This window comes from Lissotriton vulgaris, chromosome 3_1, assembly GCF_964263255.1.
Source record: "Lissotriton vulgaris chromosome 3_1, aLisVul1.2, whole genome shotgun sequence".
Lineage (NCBI taxonomy): Eukaryota > Metazoa > Chordata > Amphibia > Caudata > Salamandridae > Lissotriton > Lissotriton vulgaris.
In genome coordinates, this window is record NC_141689.1 from 1,805,119,940 (window position 1) to 1,805,142,562 (window position 22,623).

Sequence of the window (22,623 nt, forward strand, 5' to 3'; positions counted from 1 at the left end):
GCCCCACCCAAGCCTTTACTGCAGAAAAATCAGCCTGAAAGTAAAGTGATCACCTTTATCTGAAGGGCTTACACATTATTTCAAACAATAATAAATGTGACTATACATGTACTGAGTGCTCAAATACAGGCAGCACTTAAGGACAGACTCCCTATTCTGAGACTGGGAGAGACCGACAATCATGAAACACCACGGACTACCACCAGAGATTAACACATTGTACTTATCCTGCTGTTAGAAGTAGTTTAGGCTTGTAAAGTAATACTTCAGGCGCACCTATACATGCCTTTCGTGAAAGTGGCTCCATGTTAGCTCTAAGAGGAGGCCATTTTTGTTCCAATGTTGGTACTAACAAAGGGCACAAGTTGTGAGATAGGAACTCAGAATGCTATTCAAGACTGAGGTTCACGCCTGTCATGGCAGGCATATAATAACTTGGAGGCACCAATCCCAGGGGACACACAAATGCAGCATTCTCAGTAGCCATAGAATAATATTTGAGAAGTCAAACACAGCAGACAATGGGTCCTGATGGCCCATCAATCCAGGGGCTTATTGGCAGCCATCTCGAGCAAGCCCGCATCATTAATGAGCAGGGCAGGCTGTTTTCCTTTTTGAGAAAAGATATACCCACTGACAGTGAGCAAACGCCTTAAGGATATCCAAGCATTCACCCCTGGTGCTCCTGCATTCCAGAGGTCAGAGCAGGTAAAAGGCATTACTTGTCCTGGCAGGTACACTCAACCAACACACAGCAAGGCGGGGGAGGGAAAGACAACAAGGTCTCCAGCACAGGAAACAGAAACCTGTGCCACACCCTGCCAGGTGACCAGTGCTGGATTAGATCCTATGGACGCCCTTAGGCAGTCGAACTTTTGGGTCCCCCTCACAAATTATCTCCTAATACATTTTTTTTGTTCAATAGCTTTATTAAATTTTTAGAATATTTTAACTTTATCAACTAACAATTTGAATAAACCAATTTTATTACACAAAACTAAACATGAACAATTATTAATGTTATTAAACATTTTTTTTAGAAAACTTTAAATATTTAATGGGTACATTACAATAATACAGTGTTTTCTCTATAAAGTCTTCAATGTAAAGTTTTCGTTTCTTTGAGTTGATTATTTTTTAAATCAATATAATTTTGATCCGTTGTCGCAGGCCCCCTAAAAGGAGTGGGGTCCATAGCCCGGTGCCTACTTTGTCTATTTGGTAATACAGAACTGCAGGTGGTGCAGGCCAGTCAATAACTGACACACAGACTTCACACTACAGATAATTTTAATTTTTACTCAGGTAAGAAGTGCTATATTAAAGAAAATGGTGCTAGGGCAAAAGTCGCATACAACAGACCCTTGCTGCATTACACTTACAGACTTACTCTAGAGATATCCTATATAAAATGATGTTCAGACTACTCGCAATATTTGGAGTTATTCTATAGGACCGTGGTATGGGATCATAAACTCCTGCAAACCGTGTTGCACGCGAAGAGAATAGGACATTTAAAGAGCATTTAAAATGTAATATTTCAGAAATGGTGAATTGATTTTCTGATGGTTTCGGTTAGCTAAAGATGGGTCCAGACGTGCTTCCAGGGTCTCTAGAAAAGGAAATTAAAGCAAAAGGATAATTTTGCTGACCCAGGAGCCCCACCAAGCATATTGTGGCCTCAAGACCGCTGCGCCACTGCCAGGGATCTCTGATCCCTGGCGGTTGCGGTGATCCCAGGGCAGCCTGACTGCCCTGGTCCTAGTAGGGCAGTCGGAAGACCGCCGTTACACCCCCGAGAGTCTGGCTGTCCTTGGATAGCCAGACTCAAATAGCCCCTAAGAAAGTTCGGTCTAGGTCAGGGTTATGTTTATGCAGTCTTAACCTATTTTAGGGTCCAAAAAATTAATTATATCATGGTCATGCCAAATGTTTTAACATACATTTTTAAAATGCTCAGTTTTAAGGCAGCATTTCAGAACTGCATAAAACATTTAAAAACCTTAAAAGTCGTGTCCATCCCAAAATACCAATTATATTGAATATTCATAGGAAAACCTATTCACACACGATTGATAACTGCATTTTTCCAAGATATGCTTGATAATAGTGAAAGTTGTTTCAGAACTTGTTGATCATGCTAGACAAGATCTTCTATGGCTTCATGGAATTTCTTACGGGGAGCAAGCCAGATTTGCCATGTTTACCTCAAGGAGGATTTAGCTCATGCCAGATGCACAGAGTTTCAGTGCCAAGTATTAGGCACGCAATGGTTTGCTTATTGTGTATTTGGACACTGTTCTATAGAGACTTGGAAACTGATGCTTATGCTAATGTATAGCAAGTCTACTTTGGGAAGCCGACTAACTTCAGACTGCCATGCAACATTAATTCCTAAACCTGAAATTTGCCTCTAGTAATAGTTGCTGCTACGGTGTTGCTGTTTGTATTTTTTTTTTATCTTTCTGTGCCTTTTACAACTTCGGAACATTGATTGGTCCCCAATGTTCTACAAAGCCATGGGGTCTTCATTTGACCGTTCCTAAATTATGGTGGTCGTTAAAGAACAGCCCATCTCCATATAGGATTTGTAATGGGTCTATAATCACTGGTATGCTTATGATTCAGAGAAGAAGACCAGCCAACAGCCTTAGGAGTGGACACCCAATCTCGGCTCATTGCTCAAAGGACAAACATCCTCAGGACTCGCAAATGGATTGTATTGCTCAAAACAGAACTGCTAGAGGTAACAAAGCTCTGTTGTAGATGTCCTGGGCTGCGATGAGCAAGGATGCTATGAGTGGGAGCTGGTTAAACTGCCAACTGAAACATTTTTCAACAACCAAGAATCCTCAACTCAGTTTAAAGAAATGAAGAGGTGTCTCTACTAAGTCCACCTACTAAGGAGAATGAAGACCTGAAACCCCACCAAGATTTCTGCTGAAGTATTTATCCACACATAATCTTAAGGAAATATTATGAAATGCCTCTCTTGGTCAGTAAAGCAAAGGCACATCTGGCCATCATAGATGTTACATAAATCACAGACGCTCACCTTGTTTCAGGAGCATCCAAGCTTGCACACACCTCGCTCCTTCTAACCAACTAGACATGCCTTCGAAGGTGTCTGCCCAGGTTTGCCACACAGGCACACAGGATCCATCTCTTGCTTCGCATAGAGAATCCATTCATTAACATTCCACAATTCATATGCTCCATCACAGGGGCGGCTGGCTGCTTACCAATCACAATACTGCATTGCAGCATTGTGATTGATCAGGGGAGCCTTTTCTGTGATCCATGTGCCTCGGTCGGACGAGGAGAGCAGGAGCGGAGATGTGGGAAAGGCGCAGCAAGGTAAGTGTTGCTTATATATCTATATCTATATATACATATTTATTTTTTTACGGTTCCCTCCCCCTACCCCCTTCATGCCTCCCCTGCGCGCCTGCACCCACCCCGCCACCCGGCATAATGCCGACCGCCAGTGCTCCACTAAGCAGCATTACCGAAGATTCCCAAAATCTAAAACCTGAAACTCAAAAGCAGACTTTTCTGGACTGTTGTGACAGATCTGTATCGCGCTCTAGTTGGATATCCAGATGGCCTAGTGGCACACACAAGAATCCCCACAAACGTATACACATCCAGCAAACAACTATGAATCGAGCTATTGAAGGACTCTTGTATCGCACAACTAAACTGGTGAATCTAGATGTTTCATTTTCATCCCAGATCCACCTCTGCCCACAACCATTCCTGCACCCATATAGCACACAATCTATCCGTCATACAAGCCATTTAGGTTATTTTAATTGTTTTAGTTTTTTTTACTGCTGGCCTTTTCCGTGACTAATATGCAGTAGAGTGATGTCACAGATGAGGCAAACATTAAAATGGAAGCTCTTCTGTAAAGTACTAAGAAACCTCACTATGTCTAATATCAAGAAAGTGAAATGAAGAGCTTCTTACCGAATCTAATCTATTACGGGTATTGAAAGCGGTCTCGCACTAGAAGACCACCCAGATTTACAATTGTGGCTACCTTCCCTCTGAATAAAACTCCGTGGACTTGACATAAATACATTTTAAGGATCCACGAAAGGTCCTAGTTACAGCACTGCTTCTTAGCACAATTGTTGGCTAAATATTTTAGAGCCTTTGTAAGTTTTATATTTTGTGGTGCTGGAAAAATACATTTTGGCAAAAGCTAAATTTTCCACATTGTTAATTGGGAAAAAGAGCAAACTCTAAAATCAATTTACAATAATTCCATAGATTTTACACCGTTGGCACTTATCTATAACTTTCATTGATCGATTTTGAAAATCGATTATGTTTTTGCTGGGGAAAAAAGCCATATAAATTTCAACGTATCTAGAATTTTGGCTTTTAGGGGAAGTGCACCTCTGCATCCATTATTATTTTACTGTACAATTAATTGTATCTTAAAACTTTCCGTTTCCAGCTGTATGAGCCTGAACTCGTGATTTGTACAGGCTCACTTGGCCCTGTGACTCTTTTCGACCACGAGCCATACATACAGCATCCTTCACGAGTTCCAACTGATATCGCAGCTTGGCTTAGTGGCGCAGTAACATTTGTTCGCACCATCACAGCTTCTGAAAGCAAAGCTCGCCCGCCCTGCCCCCTCCCTCTTCGTCATCACTCGAGGCCATTCCCTTCCTTCTGTGGTCCGAATGCTCCGCGGCCAATAGGTGTTTGGGCTAGTCGGGGCCTCTCCTGGGCCTCCTCACGAGCCTCCCCCCTCCCCCCCCCCTCCCCGTCAGCTGGCGCTCATCACTCATTAAGGAGCTCTAACTCCAAAGGCGCCCATCATCAGGGCCATGCGGATTAGGGCCGCCAAAGGCCAAGGGTTTTCATAACTGTGAGAAAGGGCCACGCCAGCCTCTGGCACGGAGCTGCCTCCTCCAGCACAGGACACCAAAGGAGGCTTCAAGGCGCGCCTTTGTGCCGCTGTGCCACTGGAACGTGCCACTTTTGACTCATTGGCGGGAAAAGTTTACAATTTGCTATGCCAGCATTTTTATCATCGTGAACTAGGTATTGATTGCCCTCCAGTATACTGCTGATTCTGGGTCCATCCTGTGCCACTTGTCATGTAGTAGAACTAAGAACCATTTAATAACGCAAACTGTCTGGCCAACTCTCCCGTCATTGGACACTTTTTAGTTCACCTCACGACTAGCTCATGTTCTATGTTATGTCATTCTCTCGCTTTTTCTTTACATACTCTATATCTTTTCTATTTTTCATCCATTTATGTTTTTCACTATTTCGACGTACTCTTTCTTATCTGTGTATTGTTTTTCTTTATTCCATTTCTTCTTACTGTTTCCTTGTTACATGCCACTTTGTTTCTTTCATGTTTCCCTCTTTTTCCTTTTCACTGGAAATTTCCTTCCCTTCATATTTACTCTCTCCTCCCCCTTCCTTTGCTACTTTTAGTTTCTCCTTTTCCAGTTAACCTGTTGCCATTTATGAGACACCATACTGCAATATCCACATGGGCACTATGACTAAACATACTTACAACACACTCTGTGTACCAAATGGCTGCTATATGTTAGTTCGTACTTAAGTAGTCCACACTTCGAAGAATACTCAAGCAGGGGGTGCAGTACTAGTGATTGCTTGCTTTAACACAACCCAGAAACAAATCGGTCTAGAACACTGCATAACTCTGATCCAATTGCCTCACAAACTGACAACCTCTACAGTCCTCTAGAATCATACTCCCACAAAGCAAAGCATGTCTACACTTCTTCGTCCCAGCACTGCTAGAGCAAATCTCCCAGCCTGTACACAGTTTGGGTGAGTGTTATCCATCATTTAGGAAAGCATAAATGCAATTCTGTTGTTGAGTGAACCTTATACATGAGCCATCTTTGTTTACAACTGGGCTCTATAAGGCTAGTCGAGTAACAAACCAATTGCAATATCAAAAATAAAGTGAAGCACATCCTTTTCTGTGAGACTAGGAATATTGCTAAAGGCAGAGTTGTAAAGGGCTGCACACCCAGTGCAGGGTATTGCCAGAGAAGACATAGGTTCCTTCAACCAAGTTCCTACTCTTGTCCTGTCTGTGAAGGTAGGCAAGGCTAGGACATGGAATGCTACAGAGAAGGATCTCACTTTTTGAAATTCACATTTTTCATTTTTACCTAAGCACGGTAATACCCAAGAGGACTGCACTGGGTTGACTGGGAGCTCAAAGGCTTTGGGCATCATTATGAGTGCCCTGGTAACCTGCCCGTTACCTCAGCCCCCCAAACGTGCCAATACCAAGGGTAATACGAACTTCAGATGTGCAAAGTCAATGAGAATTACAAGTGAAACGTCCCCTTAGACATGATGTATTTGTAATTCCAATCCCAATTCTCTGGTTATTCCTAATTTCACATCTAGGACTTCACAAAGAGATTTTGACTGCTTTGATTTACCATGGACCTTGTAATTCCAATGGGATTGATAACTCTAGGTACCAGCCCCATCAGATTTATGTAAGCACTCGTAGTCCAGGCCTACAATGAAGACTCCATCTACAAATCCGGGAACAGCTCAGTCCTCGCTATGATTATTTTAAGTAGTGCTGATTTGATAAGTGACATTCTGTGGAGAGGTAGGGTCAGAGTAGTATTGGAAAGCAGGACTCTCAGAGCCAAAGGAGTGGTCAGAGCCCAGCCGGGAGCAAGGAAATCTCTCAGGGGCTTCGAACTTGTGCTAAAATACAGTAGGCTTAGCATGATCCTGGTTCGAACCTGTGCTACATTAAGGTAGGCCTAGCATGATCCTGGTTCGATCCTGTGCTACATTAAGGAAGGCCTAGCATGATCCTGGTTCGAACCTGTGCTACATTAAAGTAGGCCTAGCATGATCCTGGTTCGATCCTGTGCTACATTAAGGAAGGCCTAGCATGATCCTGGTTCGAACCTGTGCTACATTAAGGTAGGCCTAGCATGATCCTAGTTCGAACCTGTGCTACATTACCGTAGGCCTAGCATGATCCTGGTTCGAACCTGTAGGCCGAGCACAGTCCTGGTGCACACGTGTGCAGTAGAGGCCCTCGAGCAGTCTGTACACACAGATTAGAGCAGCGTGTGCTTTCTGTTTGGAGCTCATATATGAATGGAATGTCTCTAGACAAGGACAACAGAGTCAGCCATTTGTGTCCAGAAGCAGAAAGGGGATAAAGGCCTGATTTAGAATTTGTCTGATGGAATTTCTGTACACTATTGCACTGGTGTGCTTCTTTGGCAAGCTGGTAGAGGAAAGCCTGACATATTTGCAGTGGTGGCCGGGAATTTTACTAAGGCGGGGGATTGGGGCCACATGCGTACACATACACACTCACAACTGTGAATTCACATACGTGCACACACACACACACTCTTTCACAACATTCATTCACAATACACATACATTCATACATACACACAAATACCAAACTTAAAAAAAATACATAAAACGTATCTTCACTGTCAAGAGGGAAACCTCAAAGGTCCCTGGAGGGTTGGAACTGCTGAAGGTTGGCCAATGAGGAAAGACAGCCGTCCTTCACTTGCCACAGAGGGGGATGGGGCCAGTGAGACTGCTGACCCCACCCTACTCTTTGACGAGGTGCCCTGGGCACTTCAGGACTTAAAACTGAAGCGCCCAGGTCCGAGGCAATCAGTGGCACTCCCCCTCATCACGAGGGGGAGGGCCTTGAAGCACTTTTGTAAGAATGAGGAGGTCACGCCCACAGGGCTGTGAAATCCTCAGCCTTGCAAAGATCAGCTCAGGTAGCCAAGAGCATGTGTATTTAGCGCATGTCTAGCTCCTGGCTCCCTGACCTGAACGAGAAGAGTGTCTGTTAGGCTGACGTTTGTTCAACCTGACAGGAAAAAGATGGGGGATGGATGGGCGGCGGTTGCATATTTGAGTTTTACAGGTTGTCAGAAATTTTCGTGTTGTAGGTAGAAATTTTTTATCAATGCTGGTCTCTGACAGAGGAGTGGAGGTACAGTCCCAGTAATCATGTGCCTAGCATCCATAATCTTCAGGGCGACTGGAATTATGCAATTGTGTGGCCGTGATGTTTTCCGCATAATTATTGATTTGCTGCATTTCTGACATTATCCATCATCTGCTGCATAATCTGCTGATTTTAACCAAAAAAAACTTTCTATCTCAAACATTTAAAAAGTTATGAAAATTGCAGCAACGCGGGTTGCCGCCCAGTGGAAGGCCCTTTGCAAAGGTTGACTGGCTACCTTGCTGTTCCTTTTTGCCATATTTGGGTGTTCAACTGATACTAATGAGGTGCAACCAATATCCAGACAGTGCAAGTGTAAAAATTGCAAAATAATGAAGACATATTATCAAAAAAAGGGGTGCATTATGCTGCACAATTTGAATTTGCTTGCTGCATAATTTACTCATCCCTGTTGCAAAATTTGGCTCTCCCCTGCCACATAATTCCAGTGGCCCTGGTAATACATTAGGTTGTATTTGGAAATACCAGGAAGTGTTATTGGCTTTTAATTTAAGAAGTCAGAGAGAATTGAATATAATTTTAGAAACCACTGCAGAGATTTAAGCACTAATTAGATACTCACTTCCCAAGGTATCCTTTAAACCTAATGGTCGTTGTTTAACGTCTATACATGTATATTTCACCCACCTCAAGATCCATTTTGGTAATGTGGGGAAAAGGCTACTGTGAGAGGTGTAGGTCTGGGCTTCCTGTAGGTCTGACCTAGTGTGGACTGAATGAAGATGGTGTGTACGCCAAGCAGACGGCAATGCTGGATCAAGGAAGTATCATGGTATGTGTTACGGTACAATCCGAGGTTCAAAATTAGCTTCTCCATACATCTTACAATCTTTAAAGTCATACATATTGGCACTTAATATTGTAGCTATGTCAGTTACAGCCATGCGCTTTATAAACTTTATAACATAGCATAACATAACATCCCCTCCTGAACCACGGTCACGAGATTGAACAACAAAACCGTATAATGAGCAGCGATCAAGAATTCGCCCCACATCTTTCACCTGTGTAATAACACGGATTTTGTGAGACCCTGTACACAAGCCTGTTGCCAACCATTCACGAGTGCGGTACAACACGAATGACTACAACAAACCCGAATAAACATCGACCACTGCCCCACTATTCAGAGGCGTATTTAGCCTCCTCTCGGCCTACTTGATCGCCCACACAAAGCGAAAATGTGCCCACTAAGCACCACATTCATTCGTAATCGGCAAATAAATGAATAGTCATTGGCCCTTTGGCCGCATCCGTTACAGTGGATGGGATTAAAGACAGGGCAGTAAAATAACTGGTTTAGGAAATCCAAGTTCTTCCTGCCAATTTCCTCCCAGTTGGCTCCTGCCCAGCTCTCCTCCTTTCATCCCCAGCAGAGGAGTTTCAACCCAAGACCATTTTCCGCCTGCCACAGCTTGGCCAATTGACGACTCTATTGGCTCCTAAAGGCAAGGCCCTTTCCAGCTGTATGGTTGCCAAGGGTTTCGCTGTGAGAGCTCTGAGCTATGCCCCATGCATTCTAAGGGTATCGGGCATCGAGCGTCCAATTTATGGGGACTCAGTGGGACAGAATCTGAACTGAAGGCCCACTTGTGACAGGCATTTTCCTTGTGTTCTATTGAATTGGAATCCCTGTCATGCACACAATACAGCATCCAACTATTAGATTATTTACAAGGACTTTTAAGTAGGGGCTAATGATCTGCTGACAGTGGATCAGCAGCTGAAACCAGTCCTTACAGTCAATGCAAAAAAGTACAATTCAGTGCCTCAAACCCACTCTACCAAAGGCATGATATCATAAGAAATTGGTAGTGCGCTGCGCGGGCCAGCGGCTTTCAGGCGCTACCTCACAAAGGATTAATGCTGATGCTCCTCACAGGCAAGCACACTCTTTAAGGTTGTCTGTATCGCTGAGCCCAGCCATGACGCTACAGGTATGGCCATTACTTTACACCAGGGCACAAGTCGTAAAAAAAAAAGAAGAGGGGGGACGCTGTCACCGGAAGTGATGTCGCGACAGGATGTGACGTCACGAAAGGTGCCGAGCTCCTCGTCCCAGAGACGCCAAAGAGTTAAGGCCAGCTGTTTGGCAGGGGGGATGGCGTCCCCCCCAGTAAAATAAGTGGGGGGACGCCGTCCATCCGCGTGGTACCCCGACTCGAGCCCTGCTTTACACTAAGTATGGGATAAGCTCCTTCAACACTCTCTTGTGGCCACAGAGCCCTGGCTGCACGAGGGAATAAAAAAGGCACATTGTTGGTCAACAGTCCGCTCACACTGCTAACAACGCTGGCAGAGTAGGAGAAGGCACTCCTTTGATCAAACCAACCTGGCCCACCCTGAGTACTCTGGCACTCACACTGGAGTCAGGGCACAAAGCGACAGAAGAGACAGAGCAGCCTGACCAATCAGGTGATCTAATGAAGCATGGAAAGCTAGGACTGCTTCATAGCAGACCTCCACTGCTGCGGGCTGCCGCCCATGCACTCCATATCCCACTTGTTCATCGATTAGAGAGGAACATGGAGGAAGAGCTCAAAAGGTACCAGGGCCGGCTCTAGGGTGGTGCGACCGGTGCTACCACACCGGTACTGACTTTGCATGGGGACGCCTGTTTCCTAATTTATATTGTGCTTAAAAACACCTGCTGCTGTGTTCCTGACCTCCATCAATTTTCTGGCAGCAATTAAAATCTCAAGAAAACTCTGGTGATTAATGTTCTTCTTGGCTAATCAGAATTTTATGTCTAGTAGAAGTTTTGACTGGTGGAAGTTTTTATTCATTGTAAGGTAGCGCAGAGGGTTAATATGCCTGCTGCAAAGAACATGTACCATGCAGATCACAAAGTGAATATAATGTAAACAGGTCAGTAGGTTTGCTTTTGTCAGAGACTTCCTTTTGTTAGTTGCAGTTTACAGTGAACTATTAACTGTCATCAAAGAATTGCATGCAGACATCAAGGTATAGATTGGAGAGTATGGATCGATTTTTGCCCCAGACTTTCATTGTTCTAATGTCGCATTATTCTAATGTTGGGTACGAATCAGTTCTTGTTATTAAAGAGAGCCCCAATCTATTCTGTTACATTTGTGTAAATTCAGTTTGTGCTTCTCCAGACCAAGTACAGGAGGCTCTGTCCATAAACACGACAGATCTAACCTCACACTGCACTTTTTTTAACAGTACCAGCCGGAGTTAGGAATATTTTTTTTTTCGAGTATACTCACGTGCCAGGTACTTTTTAAACCTTCACCACGTCCCACCACTCACTTGTAAATACACCCAATACACATGCACCACATATAGTAATTAATTATAAGTGCACCCACGTAGTCGTAGGTCGCAGCACGCCGCATCCCGTTAGAGGGGTGCGAAGACCCCGATGATGAAGCATGACACCAAGGGGCCTTTTGGTGTGTGAGGGGTATTTTACAAAACACTAAGTGCTCCAACACCAACTGTTGAACACTTCACCCTGCCTCTGAGTTGGATTCTCTTTGTTTACTAAAGTAGTTTGTGGAGCAAGAATCCTTCTCTATTTTGCTCTACCTCCCCCTCCTGTTGTTTGTACATTTCTTAGAGTTCTTCTTTAAGATGCCGAAACACCTCGACCCAAGGTCTTCGGGAGGGAACTTCCAATGATGATGGCATACCTATGACTCAGATGCTGCACACATTTGCAGAAATTCTAGCAACGGAAAGTTCACAAGCGAAATCGGCAACACTGGCACATACTTGCTCACTGTGCCACTGTTTTCAAGATAGCCTGGCTGATGAGGGTTTTGAACCCGAAACCAGTCCCAGGATGCTTGATTCCGGTCCAGGAAAGACATGGCTTGGCAGTCCGGGCTGGACTGTTCCCATGAGGCACAGGGTCGGACTGATTTGCATAAGGCCATGTCTGAACTGGGGTGGTTGAGTGAGCTAAAGAATGATGATGGATTAAACCCAGATCAGTTGACTTGGGGTGAGTGCTTGCAATGTTCAACACTCCGTCCATCATTCCCTTTGGTTTTGCCAGAGGGATTACTACCAGCCTGTCGCAGTGGCAGAAATGTCTAAATTTGGTAGATTGTCCTTTGCCAGTGACTGGTGGCATAATGCAACATTATGGGACCCCTTGCAGAATGTGATGAGGGACCTCTGAATGTTTGGGGCCACCCCTGCACTGTTGGCGGCCTCCGGGGCCTGCGTTCAAACGCTAACAGTGACGCGAGGGTGCATCACTCAGCGGAAGTGAAATATCCCACAGATGAACTCTCAGTCAGTTGTTACACATCGAGTGCCCCAGACTGGAAAGACGAGCCATCTCTACAGAAGGAGAGGAGTTGACCAAACGGCTAGGGCGGGCGTCCTCGAATCCGGGGAACTGGGTTAGAGTCCCGGCAACGACGCTGAACATCCTGTGATTCTGGGTAAATCACTTAATCTCCTCGTGCCTAACAAAAAATGAATGTGTTCTCATGTAACGCAACTGGTGCTATGTAAAGCGCTCTGATACCCGATCAGGGTCAAGTTCACCTATATAAAACTCCGTAAACAGAAAAAAAACGAACCAGCGTGCAACAGATTTTGGCTATAAAGCTATAGTTTGCCTTTAAGTTGCTGGATTTCCCTCTGAGAGGGGCAGAGGGGGAGTTGTAGATTGGTGCCGGCGTGCTCTCCGGGACAGTGTGAGAATGCGAAGTCTAACCCCTGCCTCTAACATACAATTCCCCACTACCCTGTCAGCACTGCCGCCTGCCCCTTCTCTATGGCGCGAGGATGAAGGAAGGCAGCCAGGAGCCCAGCACCGATAAGTGGCCCATGGGAGCCCACTGCAGGCGCTGCCAGGCCCCGCTCCCTCATTAGCCTCCCAGCCGAGGTGGCACGCACTATCTCCCTTAAGTGCTCTGAGACCCGCTCCTTGTGTGGTATGTGCGTGCGCCGTACGTGTCCTTGACTGCCTCCCACCCCCAGCTGTCAATCTCCGCAGACGTCCTCTTCAGAGGGGCTGTCAGAGCCTGGCACCGTCTGTGTCCCCCTTCAAAGGGAACCCCGAAACAATGGCAGCTGTCTGCAGTGGGTAAAAGAGCCACGGCTGCCCAGGGCCTCCTCCCCCACCCTGGAGCAAGCAGAAGAAATGCCAGGCTAATCGGCTAATAATCCCACAGAACACACATCGCGGGAAAACGAAATGAATCCACCAAAAACGACCCCTTGTCAGCCAGAATCGTGGAAAAGTTGCTCTTTTGATGACAGTGCAGTGCAAATAAAAATAACTTGTGCTAAAGTAGCAACACGCTGGAAACTTACCTCTTAAATCGAGTATTTTCGAAATTACTAAAACGCAAATGAGTGTCCCTTTCGAGCCACTCGTGCTAATGCAGATTTTGATATAGAGGGTTACACAGGCGGTCATCTCACTGTCAATTCTAGCAGGCACGCTTTTCAGGGACAAGATGTGCTCAAGATCAAACAATCAGTGTCCTTTGCATGCAGCTGTATTTCAAGACTCCTGGAGGTGTCAGGGTGTGCACATGCAGCACTAGCATTACATCATTAATGGATGCTTTTTTGGTTGTTGTCTCAGTAAGGTAACTTGGTGGGTTGCAACTCGCTGCAGCGATCTCTCTGTTACTTACAGACTGTAGATTTGATTCTTAGCATCAGCATAAGACTCCCTTCTTTTAAAATTAAAACATCTAAGTAGCATTCTCATAAAAAGCATAAATTAAAAAACTAACTATAATTACCACTGGGTTGGGGCACATTAAGTCCAACCATTCAATCATTTATAAATGGCTGGTGTCGTTATTCAGTATTAAGCAAGTAAAGAACACACAGTAAACAATCAAAGGTGTGTTGTCAAAGTATATTATGTTTAGTGCGAAAATGAAACTAGACATGACAAAAAAAGAATGTGACGTCAATAAAACACAACTAAAACTCGAAACTTCTCTCGAATAATCAAGACAAACGGCCACAATAAAAGGCTGATGCACCCTTCGTTTGCAGCACATGCGGTTCATCGCTCGTTTATAATTTGTTTACAGTTCATTAAACAAATGCATTAAAAAGTGATGAATTAACTTGGAAACATTCTAACCCGTGTCTTTGCAGCTAAACCAGCCCGGTCTTGCCTCCTCTTATTCTCCCGCTCAGATCGCACTGCCCCCAACTACCCTTAAAAATACTTAAATGGGAGTTTCTGTTTTCCTATTTGCAAAAACGGCGTTATCGTAGGCAAACCATCTTCTCGCCTTTTCTCGCACCGGTCAGAGCTACTAAACTTGAGAGGGCTTAAAAACTAGGTCACCCCAATATTATATCCCGTGCTAACGCTTCTGGTTGGCTGACTAGCCCATTAGTTTTTTTCATCATTATTATCCAAAAATGACAGGATAAACACCTACCTTCAGTGACAACAAACCATCATCGAAGAAAACAAATTATATTCGTTTCAGGTCAAATAAGCAGCATCGAAGGTTACAATGCACAATTTTGAATAGAGAAATGGTTTTATTTTGCCTACCAGGGTTCCTTTTTCTAAACACCACCCAGGAATGAGTTACAAATGATGTTATTGCAGCCCTGAAGACTCCAAAAATGCACACACAGACCAATGAAGCATCCCAGAAGGCAGTAAAACACACCAGAATGCTGTCTCCAGCTTGTAAACATGAGCAGGGAGATTCCAGGGTGGGATTTTGGCAGGTGCCCCCTGAGCTCTCCAGCCGAGAACATACACTGCTTGATGGCTTGGGGTATTTTGGCAGCTGCAGTAAAAAGCAGGAGTGCACAGAGAAGGACAGGCGCTGCTAAGATTAAAGAAGGGCTGCAGGGCAAGACAAGTGGAAACAGAACTTTCTTCTGTCCCCTACACTCAGCTTACCAGCAATCCCAGGAGCACCTGAGAACTGACCGCAATCACAGCTGCCATGAACCAAAGATGTGCCTCGGAGCCGATCAGCTTAAGAACAGAACCATTATTTTTCACCCAGAGACTCTATTTTCTAATAGAGGTACCAAAGATACCATGTCATTTTTAGGTCTTCTCACCCTTATTTTTGTTAACCACATCACTGCGGCGGCTATTCCGCCGCAGCGCTAAGTGGGCGGGGCGGCCGCGCGGCGGCCGCATGCTGATGACAGAACCACTCCGTCACCAGCCGCGGTTGGGCTGTGCTTGTGACGGAGCGGTTCCGCCATGGCCCCGCCCGCTCAATAGAACGTGCCGCGCAGGCGCGAAATCAGCGCCGCGCAGGCGCGAAATCAGCGCCGCGCAGGCGCAGCGGCAGGGCCATGACGGAACCGCTCCGTCATCAGCACAGCCTAACCGCAGCTGATGACGGAGCGGTTCCGTCATCAGCATCGAACGGGTTAATCTCATGGAGCATTGCATCTTTACCATGTGTATGTTTTACCTGGTGTCTATGCTCCATGTTATGGATCTATTTTTTCCCGTTAAGCACTCAAGGTGTATATGTGATTTGAGCCATCTCCCTTTTGTATTTTCTATCTCCTTGAGCTGCTGCTTGTCCTTGTGTGCTTCTCCACCACCCCTTCCCTGTTGCGCTCGCCTTTGTGCTTCTATGTGTTGTATCTGCCCCGCGATACCCTGTGTTGATTCTGTTTCCTCTGCTCTCCCCAGTGTTGTTTCCATATCTCCCGCCCTCTCCTTGTTGCTTTAGTGTCCCCCTCCCTTTCTGTGTTTAGGAATCTTAATGCGTGAACAGAGGGCTGGTATTTTTCCCTGTGGAAGGTGGCAACCCTAACCTTGTTGCATCTGTGTCCCCCGCTCCTCTGTGTTGCTTCCGTGTCCCTCCGCCCTCCCCTGTGTTGCTTCAGTCCCTACTGTTGCAACCATACTGGATTGGTAACTTTAAAAAAACAGAAGAAAAGCAATTGTGTCATTTTGCAGGCATGCGCAAGTGTGGTGTGCACACCTACAAAGTGATGCAGGTGGCTGCATAAAAAGGTTTTGTTTTACTTTAGTAAATTCACACAATGTATCTCTGGCTTTAGGAGAAAACAGTGCGAGTCAAATGATGTCCGAATAGAAAAGAGCGAGAATTTTACTTTAGCCATGGTGCACGAGATAGAGGTTGCAGTGCTGCGTGGCTAAAAACTTTTGGCAAAGCCAATAGGTCACAAAGGTGAGACCTATTGGTTTTGCCAATGCTTGTTATTATATTATTTGGAGGCAGTCTGAAATCCTGGCATCAAACACAGCCAGCAGGTCATGGTGAGAGCTATCTTTATGGTCAAGGAACATGCTTGTGCTAGAATTTCTTGAATTGAATAGGACCGAACAGAGCATTTTCAAGACCCTCTTCCCCCCAAACGTATAGTGAAAAAGGTTGACGTGTTTGAGACACTTTTGAAGGTAAGTCTATAAAATAACCCCATAATTGTGGGTCTGCCAGGTGACCCAGGCTCATTTTTCCTCTACAGCTTAGAAAACATGCATATGTCCAGTACATATGTTTATGTCAGTGGAGAAATAGTGCTTTCTGGATCATCAGCTCCTAGTTAGCTTCTGCACTAAAGTGCGTGCACATGCTGCAGCCAGATCTAGGCACTTATGAGAAGATTCACTTTTATTGGGTGGATTCAACCCAGATCTCTTGACTGGGGGTGAGTGGTTGAAAAGTTTCAGCAGTTGAAAAGTGGCGATCATTATGCCCAGACTTGGGTCCCTTGCTTTCTGTGCCACTGGATTCAAGCTAGCCTGGCTGACACGGGGTGACACCCCAATACTGCTCCCAGGATGCGTGTTTCTGGTCCAGGGAGGAGACCTGGCCTGGCAGTTCGAGCTGGACTGTTCCCATGAGGAGCAGGGTCAAGACTGATTTGCATATGGCTGGGTCCAAAACAGGAGTAGCATGGTGAGCAAAAGAACAAGGGATTCAACCCAGATCTCTTGACTGGGGCGTAAGTAGTTGAAAAGTTTCAGCACTCCTTCCAACATCTTGTTGTGCTTTCAGTGGAGAAATAGTGCCTTCTGTATCATCAGCACCTAGTTAGTTTCTGTAGTAGGGGGATTAAAGTGCATGCACATGCTGCAGCTGGATCTTGCCACTTAGGAGAAGGTTCACTTCTATGCTGAGACTTCAGGATTGCACTGCCAGGTATTAGGTTGCTCGGGAGCCAAGGAGGTGTACAACCAGTGTAAGTGGTAGGTTGGTATTGTATGTCAATTGTAGTTGTATAGTGTACAATCTACCATGTGTTTGGCCTCATAGTACTGTCTGCTTGCTCAGGCTGTCTCAACACAACATACAACATGGTTTGGGAGCTGCCATTGCTAATGCCTGCACCAAAATGGCACCCTGTGCATTGAAGAACAAACCAAGGGAATTATTGAGGTTATGGAGGATGCAGGACATCTGCCAAAACCTGTAGATTCCCTTTTCAGCCCATCTACAGAGTCCTATACACACAAATTAGCACAGACTTTAGTTGGCCATGGCAAAGGAGTCAGCATTGGTATACACAATTACTTTTGGTAAAATTGGATGCAGACATTCTTCAGAGAATCTGGCACTAGTAGGTGGTTCTGCTTCCAGTTGTATCTTATAGTGCACAACAGGTGAACCCGTTAAAGGTGATGTACCCGAAGCAATCCCACCTAATTTTCTGACAGTGGTGACATGCGAAACATTAACAAGTAGTTTTGGGGGCAAGGGATAAAGTGATTGTAGAGAAAATTTAAAAAGAAGAGACTTTTATGTTGTCTGTGGTGTGCTCATGTTTCCCCTGGGACCTTCGCAGTGGAGATTTCGCAGAACAATCTTACTCTTTGATTTAACTCAATATGTGCAATTTTACTTCTGGTGGAATGTCCCCAGTGTTTATCGGATAACACCAAAAAACGAATATGGTAATTATGATAAAAGTGTAAAAAATATAAGGAAAATAGTTTGAGCTGCAAGTTCTTCAGCAAAGACATCCATATAGTATGCGCTAAAACAATTTTATAGAAAATTACAAGAACCAACCCACAGAATGTGACTGTGTCTACAGATCTGGTGGATAACAATATCAATAAAAATGACAGTGAAAAACAGTCATTTTTCAATCTTCTTATTCCTGTGCTTCGAAGGCTATGGTAGGCTTGAATGGAAACAAGGAATAAGCATAAGGACCAAAGCTAGTACCTTTCCTTTCAAGATCATACCTGAGCATCCTTCACATGAAGTAGTGGTGAATGTTGGCAAAGTCTTAGATCTTAAAAAGGAGCTATATGCTCCAGAAAACAAATGCACTAGGGGTGTATGAAACAGTGAGATTTTGTTTCACAAGGGTTTTGCAATACTGTTGTGAAATTTCTGAAAATTCACTTTATGGTATTGTAGGTAAATATCAAATGTGAAGACATACTTGACAATCGAAGTTCATGCAGGATACTGTCAAGAGACTGGTTTAAGGAGAAAACCTCTTCCACAGTAGGACAAGATTTACGCATATTGCAGGCATAATAAAGATTTCAAGGAACCATGGGTTTCGGGCAGGTTGTAGTTAGGAATTGGCATTTGGAAGGCCTTGGAAGTTCGCTGACAAGGGCCATGGGTTTTGGGGGTGTTGTGGTTGGCTGGACGTTTCGCTCGTGCAGGACCGTTGGAGTTCCTCCTTTGTTGTTGGTTGTGCTGGCTGTGGCTCTCGCGCCCGAGGTCCACTGGTGGTGATGTCACGTGTTGCATCGTTCATGACATGGTCAGTAGCATCACTGATGACATCACATGGGATGTGGGTTTATAGGGGAATATGGTGAGAAGTTGCCTCAAATTGTAAAGCGCTCTGATATCCTTCGGGATCAAGTTTGCGCTATATAAAACTTTAAAAATAAAATAAAAGTCTAACTTGGAGCATAGTTGTACCAAGGTTTGAAGGTCAATTAAAAGTACATTTCCAGCAATGTACAGAATTCTTCTTTGGGCTGACATAGTGATGAACGGAATATTGTGATATCTGACCCTTTTTTTGGTGGTTTGGGCCTAAGTAGCAGAGCTTCGGTGGCAAGGGAAGAGTAGAGCTCGACATTTACAAAGGACATACTGTAAAATCAGGGAGCAATGTTAGCTCTGGGTAAATGTGGACTTGAATGAGAATGTAGCAGGGATACTGGAAACATGATTAGGAATGTTTACATGGCACGTTGGACCAATAGCTTGATTGACACTGGTAGCCGTATAATCAGTTTGTATCCGAGGCTATATTAAAAGGATAGGAGCTTCATGCACACTATGTGTCACAATGTTCTGCTGCACCTTTGGGCTTGGTGTGTAACATATATAGACCTCTAACAAAACACAAAACAATATGGAGCACTTTGTAAAGTTCTTACCGTTGTCTTCAATCGAGAAGTGGAAGATATCACTTGTCGCATTGTCGCCATCCTTCAAGACATAACAGATCTTCATGTCATCAACGTCAGCTGGGGAGAAGCAAAATAACATAGATTAGAGGTCTGGAAAGAGTTCCATGTTCTTTTGGACCCCTCATACTCATCGGATTAGATGGTATGAATTGCTTAATCTGTAAAAAATAAGTGGCAGTGCTCCCGCTAGGAGGTCCCTGCTGCTTGCACCACACATTGTCCCTGCCATGCTGCCAATGAGAGTAACAACACAACTACTAACAATCACAGCCCTGCAAGTGTGACAGTTTGGACTATTTCTGCCCCCCAAAGCTATAAGAATGGCTTGGATGGCAGGTAATAGTCATTTTTAATGTATAATAAATTCACAATTAACTGTTATTGTGGTCATCTCCACATTAGTCAGACTATGCCACCTTGAGGGAGACTGTCACAAGCATCGGTGTTGACAATTAACTGCTGGTGCAGAGCACCAGAAACCCCTGTCTAAAATTAAGCACTGGAGGTATGTGTTTTAAAACAAACAACTTACTCTTCAAATGGGCAAGAATGGAGCAAAAACACCTGTCTGATGACACTTTAAAATTAGGATCTAAGAAGTAGATGGCCCCAGCAGGATGGTAGCCTCATGTGTAAACTGAAGTTTGTAGGGGAGCGCAATGCTGCTCTGACTACTTTTGCAAGAAATGTAGAGCACCATGAGATTCGGCTTGAGTGGGAATCTGTACATTTGGTATTTTAAGAATGTTCAAATTTAGCTTGAGCCCAAGGCTAGGGTTGACCAGTTCATAGGCCACGTTAGCCCTGGTACTCCTGGGTAGCGGGTGTAAGATTTACCTCAGTGGTAATTTAAAATCACCAGACTCAATTTAGAAAACATATATGTAATGAGATGTGGGTCCTAGGATCCTGCGCTGACCCATGTCAGAGGTGAGTAGTTTATCCAGTCCATTTTTTCCCTTTGTTTCTGGTATATGTAGCAAATAAAGAAGACAGACAGCCACTGGTGGTCAACCATCTTGGAGAAAAGTGAGGCTTTTTGACTTAGCCTTTTTGTCTGGGGTCAAAGGCCTGATAAAGGTGATGGAAAACCGACCAAGAAGAATGACATGTTTCCAATTTGTTGAGGCACAAGTCTAGGATTTCCTTGCGTCACCAGTCCTCCTAGACCAAAGAATAGTGGTATCTCCATAGGAAGGACGGGAGAGAATGGGACATAAAGACAATATTTGCCTGCTGATGGAACTGCTAGCCGGAAGTCACGTTGAACCAGATATTAAAAGGGAACAGCATTAATTTGAGTGAAGGATGAGTGAGTAAATGAGCGTATAAGTTGTGGGTAGGTAAGACATTGGATAAGTGACTGGGTGAGTATTGCATGAAAGGTTGAGCGAGTGGTTTGATACGTCCAGGTTAATGGGCACGAGTTCTGTAAATGGCTAATCAGTGAGTGAGTGAATCTGTTAGGTGTGTGTGAGTACATGAAAGTGAATAAATGAGTGAGCAATCAAGTAAGTGGGTTTGTGTGAGTGAGTAGAGCAGGGGTGAGTGGTGGGTTAGTCAATGATTGGTTAATCAGTGGATGAGTAGATAAATGAGTGCATAATTCAGCGAGTGGGTAAGTGAGTAGGTGGAATAGCAAATCAAAGTGAATGGGTCAGTGGTGGATGAGTGAGTTTATATATAAGTGTATGAGTGAATGGCAGAGTAAACAGGCGACACTGTGTGGTGAAAGTTGTGAGAGGACTACATGAAACATATCAAATTCCTGATTGAGTAAACAAGTGTGCTGGTTTGGTCCAATGAGAGAGATTGGTTTATAGTTGATTAACTGGGTGGATATGTGACATTTTCAGACGTCAATTTGATCAAATGAACCCTCAAATAAACTGGGTGGATATGTGACATTTTCAGACGTCAATTTGATCAATTGTACCCTCAAATAGCAAATCAAAAACGACTTTGCTACGTGATATTTTCTTCTACGAACCTGTTGCTTCTCCACAGCACAATGTCCGTGGAGTTGCTGACTGTAGTCACAGTAGTGCACCACAATCCTACTGCATCTGTCTCTACTGTGACTGTTGCAAACCTACACAATTTCTGCGCCTGCCTGCCTGTAAGCGTCTGTGTTGAATTACCATGGCAGGTTGATGTTGGTGTATTGTTAATGCACAAAAGCAGTTTGAAGGCAAGCCGGAGTGGATAAATCAACAGTCACCAAAAACTCCCCTTTAGTGTGGGCTGCGAGGGCACAACTGACCCTGTGGCCTGAAAACAGTTTCACTAACAACCTTGTGCTGCACGTGGAGGCAGAATCGACAACATCAAAATATGCTGTTCCAGAATCCTGGCAATGCGGTGATTGGCCATCCTTTGCCTAAACTCGGGCCCACATTTACCGTTGCATTTATTACATTTTCTGTGTGTCTCTCTCTAACGCTTATTTAGGGTATTAAGTGAGCCGCACGTGCAGCAGCACCCCCTGCGGATGAGGAACGGCGGGCTTGCATTCTGCAAACATGGCGCACCCAGCGACCGCAAGTCGCCCCATGAGGGTGAGCAGTTCCTGTCAGGTAGGGGCAGTGCAGCTGGTCCCGCCTTCCGCTTCCGCTCAGGTGCTTGCAATTGTGCGTTTCTCCTCTTTATAAATGTCAACTGCGTCAAAGGATGCCTCTGGGCTTCAAGAAACCTTAAACGTTTTAAGCATAAAGAGATCACCTCTGGCGAATGCATTAAGATGGGATTAGATAAAGTTCAAACCTATGTCTTTGTGGAAGTCAGGTCGGAAGACCAAGAATGGGTTCGAAGCAATTGGAAGCAGAAACACTGTTCAAAATGAAGAAATAGTCACATTTAATAAATAATCTGTTAAATAAGAAACGGAGTTAATCTAGATGGAAACTTTGATCATGTTCGAGCTGTGACTATGTCATGGATGCAAAGTCAAAATAATGCCACCATAATGGATTGGCTTTCCTGAAATATGTCAACAATTTAAATGAAGCCAGTCGACAAGTGCAAAAACAACATCGGGACTGTATGGGGTGTTCACACCTGGCATGGGATAATCTGAGATACCTATACCCATTACATTTAATACAACACTTACACGACATGACGCGTATAACACAAAATATTGGAGTTCAAAGGAAGCCTGTACCTTTAAAACATGTAATACCAATATGCTGATATTTCA

General features: G+C 44.5%; 1 protein-coding gene across 1 annotated transcript in view; it reads right to left on the bottom strand.

Annotated features, from left to right (window-relative positions):
- FREM3 (FRAS1 related extracellular matrix 3) overlaps window positions 1-22,623 on the bottom strand; it is a 229,581-nt gene that overhangs the window by 201,117 nt on the left and 5,841 nt on the right. Inside the window, exon 2 of the mRNA XM_086962240.1 lies at window positions 19,392-19,481. Within this exon, the coding sequence (XP_086818366.1) occupies window positions 19,392-19,481 (90 nt within the window). The remainder of the gene's footprint in view (window positions 1-19,391; window positions 19,482-22,623) is intronic.